Below are 5,101 nucleotides of genomic sequence, written 5' to 3'. Positions count from 1 at the left end.
AATTAATTATTTTATTATTATTTATTTATTTTTATTTTTGAGACGGTGTCTCACTCTGCCGAACAGGCTGGAGTGCAGTGGCACGATCTCAGCTCAATGCAGCCTCCGCCTCCCAGGTTCAAGGGACTTTCCTGCCTCAGCCTTCCAAGTAGCTGGGATTACAGGCATGCACCTTCATGCCGGCTAATTTTTGTATTTTTAGTAGAGGACGGGGTTTCGCCATGTTGGCCAGGCTGGTCTCAAATTCCTGACCTCAGGTGATCCACCCACCTCGGTTTCCCAAAGTGCTAGGATTACAGCTGTAAGCCATTGTGCCCTGCCAGATGGTCTCATTTCTTACATGGTGGCTAGCTTTTAAGAGACAGGAAATGGAATCTACCAGGCTGGGTAAAGGCTATTCTCAGAACTGGCACAGTATCACTTTGCCCTATTCTGTTGATTCAAGCAGTTAAGGGGAAGAGGGTCTCTACCTCTTGATGGGGGAGTAGCAAGGTCACATTGTCTTCATCAGTGTGAAAGGTTTTCTTCACGTTGAAGAAGAGCAAGGATGGATGATATTGTTGTGCCTATCTTTGGAAAAGACAGTCTGCCATAGGCCTTACTTCTAGTCTTCCTCTAATCTATGTACCCCCATCATACTAAACTGCCTCATAAACCTTGATAATTTCTTAGGGCTTTGTCAGGCCATTTAAAAAAATGCTCTATTAATGTTTAAATGGCATTATAGGAATAGAAATAGACTAAGGAGCAAAAACATTTACTTCTGCCTAGATTCTTTATTTTGTCATTTGGTAAGGTTTTTTGTGAGGTAAAACATGAAGCTACCTCTACCAATTCATAGTTAGAAAGGAATCTCTTCAGTACTGTATATGAGTTTTTAAAGCTACACTAGGCTTTGTGTAATGGACAAAATATGAAAAATCATAAGTATCAATCAGAGCCCACGAGGGAACAACTTAATTAACTGAATGCTTCTGGAACTTTCTTTTCTTGAGACAGTCTCGCTCTGTTGCCCAGGCTGGAGAGCAATGGCACAATCTCAGTTCCCTGCAACCTCCACCTCCCAGGTTCAAATGATTCTCCTGCCTCAGCCTCCTGAATAGCTGGGATTACAGGTGCGCGCCACCACTCCTGGCTAATTTTTGTACTTTTAGTAGAGATGGGATTTCACCATGTTGGTCAGGCTGGGCTAAAACTACTGACCCTGTGATCCGCCTGCCTTGGTCCCCAAAAGGGCTGGGATTACAGGCATGAGCCACCATGCCCAGCCTGCTTCTGGAGCTTTTTAAAAATCTTGAACTCATCCTGTAGTTTCACTGTAGTATTCCTTTCTCATCACAAATAAATAAAGAAAGATAGACCGGATGCAGTGGCTCACGCCTGGAATCCCAGTGCTTTGGAAGGCTGAGGCGGGTGGATCACCTGAGGTCAGGAGTTTGAGACTAGCCTGTCTAACGTGGTGAAACCCCATCTCTACTAAAAATACAAAAATTAGCTGAGTGTGGTGGTGCACACCTATAATCCCAGCTACTGGGAAGGCTGAGGCAGGAGAATCACTTGAACCCTGGAGGTGCAGGCTCCAGTGAGCCAAGATTGTGCCACTGCACTCCATTCCTGTCGACAGTGTGAGACTACCAACTCAAAAAATTAAAAAAGAAAGAATATAAAGAAGGATTATAGCTCACGTGCAAAAATAAATATAGGATTATATTTATATAGTTACCATTTTGCCAAATGCTATGGGGGACACAAAGAAATAGAACAAGTGGCCATCTCTTTGAAGAAACTTAGTTTCTCTGTAGCAGGATAGGACATTGACAATGGAAAGTTAAGCAACATCACAGGCTTAAAACAAGGTATTTCATGGACAGGTCTTTAATTTAAAAAATACAAGGTAATAATACAAGTGATATCTGAGGTATGGCCTGGCAAAATAATTAATTGCATAATTAAACAAATAATTACTGTAGAAGTTCAGAAGATAAAGAAATTAACCTAGATGTAGTATTCATTGACGATCAAGTGGAGAAAGAGGTAGAACATGGAGCTGGGGCTTCTTGAGCTGGTTAGGATTTAGGACCCTGTGCCTATGATGACTTTCCACATTAAATCACATCCTGGTGTTTGATATTGTGAGAAGGAGACAACCTAGTTTCAGGAAATGTAAAAAAATTGTGTCTCTAGGTTGAAGTGTCTACCCCCACAACCCAGCTTTCAGAGCCCTACAGGTGCAGTTGCCACTGACTCTTCAGAACTTGCTTATGATCCTCAGACCAGCATCCTGATATTCCCCAGTTAAGCTAACATATTTTATCAGAGAGAATAGTGCTTAATGAACTTGCTTAAATTGATTTTTTAACCCATATTTGAATAAATAGATGACTAGTGAACTTTGGGATAGTTTAGTACTAGAGTTCTCAGCCTGCTCTGTGGACCCTGTTAGGTGCCTCAGAGAGAAGGGTAAGTGGTGGTGAAAAAGCTGGGTGGTGGCTTCTTCCCTGCTGCACCCCGAGTATACATTTACCAGATTGGTTCTAGATAAGACTTCAATTGGCAAAAGGATTTTGTAGTGTTTTTGTTGTTGCTTGTTTGTTTAGAGATGGACTCTGTCACCCAGGATGGAATGCAGTGGCTGGATCTCAGCTCACTACAGCCTCTGCCTGCTGGGTTCAAGCGATTCTCCTGCCTCAGCCTCCTGAGTAGCTGCGATTACAGGCATGTGCCACCATGCCTGGCTAATTTCTGTATTTTTTAGTAGAGACAGGATTTCACCGTGTTGGCCAGGCTGGGCTCGAACTCCTGACCTCAAGTGAGCCGCCTGCCTCAGCCTCCCAAAGTGCTAGGATTATAGGCGTGAGCCACAGCCAGGATTTCATAGTTTAAAAAGTCTTCCTTAAAATTAAAATAAAATTAAAAATTCCTACAAATGCCACTCAACAACCAGATTTGTTATTTTAATTTGAAGTGATTATTTCAAATATTGTATTTTTGGTGACATTTCTGATGATGGCTATCAACCAAATTTAAAATTGTTTGTGGGTGAAATAATTTCATTACTTTTTTTGTGGATAAACCTGTACGGAAAGGTTTTGATGTTATTTTCAGGCATATGTTTTCTTCTTGGCATATACATAGTTAATTTAACAATATTGAAATATTTTATCATAAAACATTGTAAAATTATACAGTATTTTCTAAATATGAGTTGAATTGCATTCAAGTTAGAATCTTCTAGTAATTTTGAGTGTGTGTGTTCTTATTTTCTGTGCAGTTGAGAAAGATTGGGGGTGGGGGCTTTGGAGAAATTTACGATGCCTTGGACATGCTCACCAGGGAAAATGTTGCACTGAAGGTAGAATCAGCTCAACAACCAAAACAAGTTCTGAAAATGGAAGTTGCTGTTTTGAAAAAGCTGCAAGGTAAGCTCTTTGTAGAATATACAATTTATGATTTGTGTGATAATTCATAATTTATTTGTATCTTTCTGAACCTTAATTACATTCTTTAAGTACTAATTAAATGTGCTGGTCTCAGCCAGGTCTAAATTTTTCTCTTGGAAAGTTTATAACTAGTTAGTAGTAGTAGAAATGTGTAATTACCTAGAATAATTGGGCCTTGGGAGTTCCTTTTCATGGAGTGAGGATGAGAGTGTGAATTAGCAGAATTTTTACTGCTTTAGAAAGTATTGCTGTAAGTCTGCTATTTGCCTTTCTTTTTTAAACAACCAATCACAAATACCTCTGAGTTGTCTCTACTCAGGTCTCTTGATGTTAAAAACACTTTAATCACAGTAAGGAAAGCTGCTTTCAAACCACATTGCAGGATGGTTTAAAAATAATACTGTTGATTATGTGTTGATTCATATTAACTTCAGTTTTAGAGAAAAACTCTAGCCCTGTCATCATTTTTGAAGTCCATTTTACTGCTCCGGCCCCCCTTTTTTTTTATTACAAGAATGAATAATTTTTTTCTGACATAAATCCAAGTAGTATAAAACCCTGACTGAATACATTGTTAGTTTGTGTTCACTTTTGTATTCTCAGCTTAATGACATACTATCTGATATTACTGTTATTTAAATGTTTGATCTGAAACACAATTAAATATGGTTGATCATTTTCCTTTGCCCTAAGCATTCCAGTTATCCAAGTTTCTCTACCAGTTGGCTCATTTGATTAGAGAATGATGCCAGTAAAATTATAGATCTGTTTTATGGTCATTTTTAGCTCAGACTTAGCTTCTCTACAACATGATAAATCAGGAAAACAGTGGATGGATTAGCAATCATTGTAAATACTACAAAAATAAATAATTGGAGAAGAAAGAATAGGTAAAAGGATGACTCTATTTTTCTGAGCTTTTCTATTTTCTCCCCATTTCTCTTGAGTTGTTGTTTTCAACTTAGTGGTGTAGAGGCTACAAACAGGTACAGCCAGAGCTACATCTTCCTGGGTTGCACAGATCCCAGGATACCTGTTTTACTCTAAGCCAAGCCCATGAAGGGTATGTCAGCATCAGCTTGGCGTGGATAGTGCAACTTCCCCTTTCTCCTACTTGGCCCCAAGGAAATGCTTCCAGGTGTGGCAGGATACAGCTTTGCCGCCCCTTCAGGAGGTTCTCCTGCTGATTTTGACTGTGGTTTACTCAAGATTCTATGTGATAAAGCTTGAAGATCAGTTTGGTACCTTTTATGAATGAATTAGAGACCCTTGGATGCTAGCTCTCTCCTTTTCTTGTATTTTATTTTTCATGTTATTAACTAAAATATTTTTCCTATCTGCTTATAACTACATGACATCTCATTCTTACGAACTCTTTACTTCTCAAAAATAAATTGATTGTTAATCTTCTGGTCCCTGTTTCAGTGAGGCAGTCCTTGACTCTCTTGGCTTCTTAACTTACGCATTCTGCTTACTTATTCCTCACGCTTCATTTTGTTGAGGGTACTTTGTAATCTGTAGCATTCTGGTAACATTTTTATGGAGCTGAGCTGCTCTTGCTGTCATATTGGCATAGTGACTTCTTACTGAATGATCCCAATGAAAAGGCTGTGCATGTAAGGAAAAGGTATTTAACCAGAGGCTAACCCTTTGTAGGATTA

General features: G+C 39.3%; 1 protein-coding gene across 5 annotated transcripts in view; it reads left to right on the top strand.

Annotated features, from left to right (window-relative positions):
- TTBK2 (tau tubulin kinase 2) overlaps positions 1 to 5,101 on the top strand; it is a 175,525-nt gene that overhangs the window by 40,224 nt on the left and 130,200 nt on the right. For 2 of the 5 annotated variants that reach the window (XM_017516319.2, XM_037734169.1), the window contains exon 3: positions 3,272 to 3,419. The exons of 1 other annotated variant lie outside the window; for it this stretch is intronic. In XM_017516319.2, the coding sequence (XP_017371808.1) occupies positions 3,272 to 3,419 (148 nt within the window). Of the gene's footprint in view, positions 1 to 3,271; positions 3,420 to 5,101 lie in introns of those variants that run through there. 2 more of the 5 variants (XM_037734171.1, XM_017516320.2) reach the window with 1 other exon arrangement.

The sequence above is a fragment of the Cebus imitator genome, unplaced genomic scaffold (genome assembly GCF_001604975.1).
Source record: "Cebus imitator isolate Cc_AM_T3 unplaced genomic scaffold, Cebus_imitator-1.0 Scaffold579, whole genome shotgun sequence".
NCBI lineage: Eukaryota > Metazoa > Chordata > Mammalia > Primates > Cebidae > Cebus > Cebus imitator.
The sequence above is the reverse complement of the archived record's forward strand: the minus strand, read 5'-3'. Positions and strand labels throughout refer to the sequence as shown.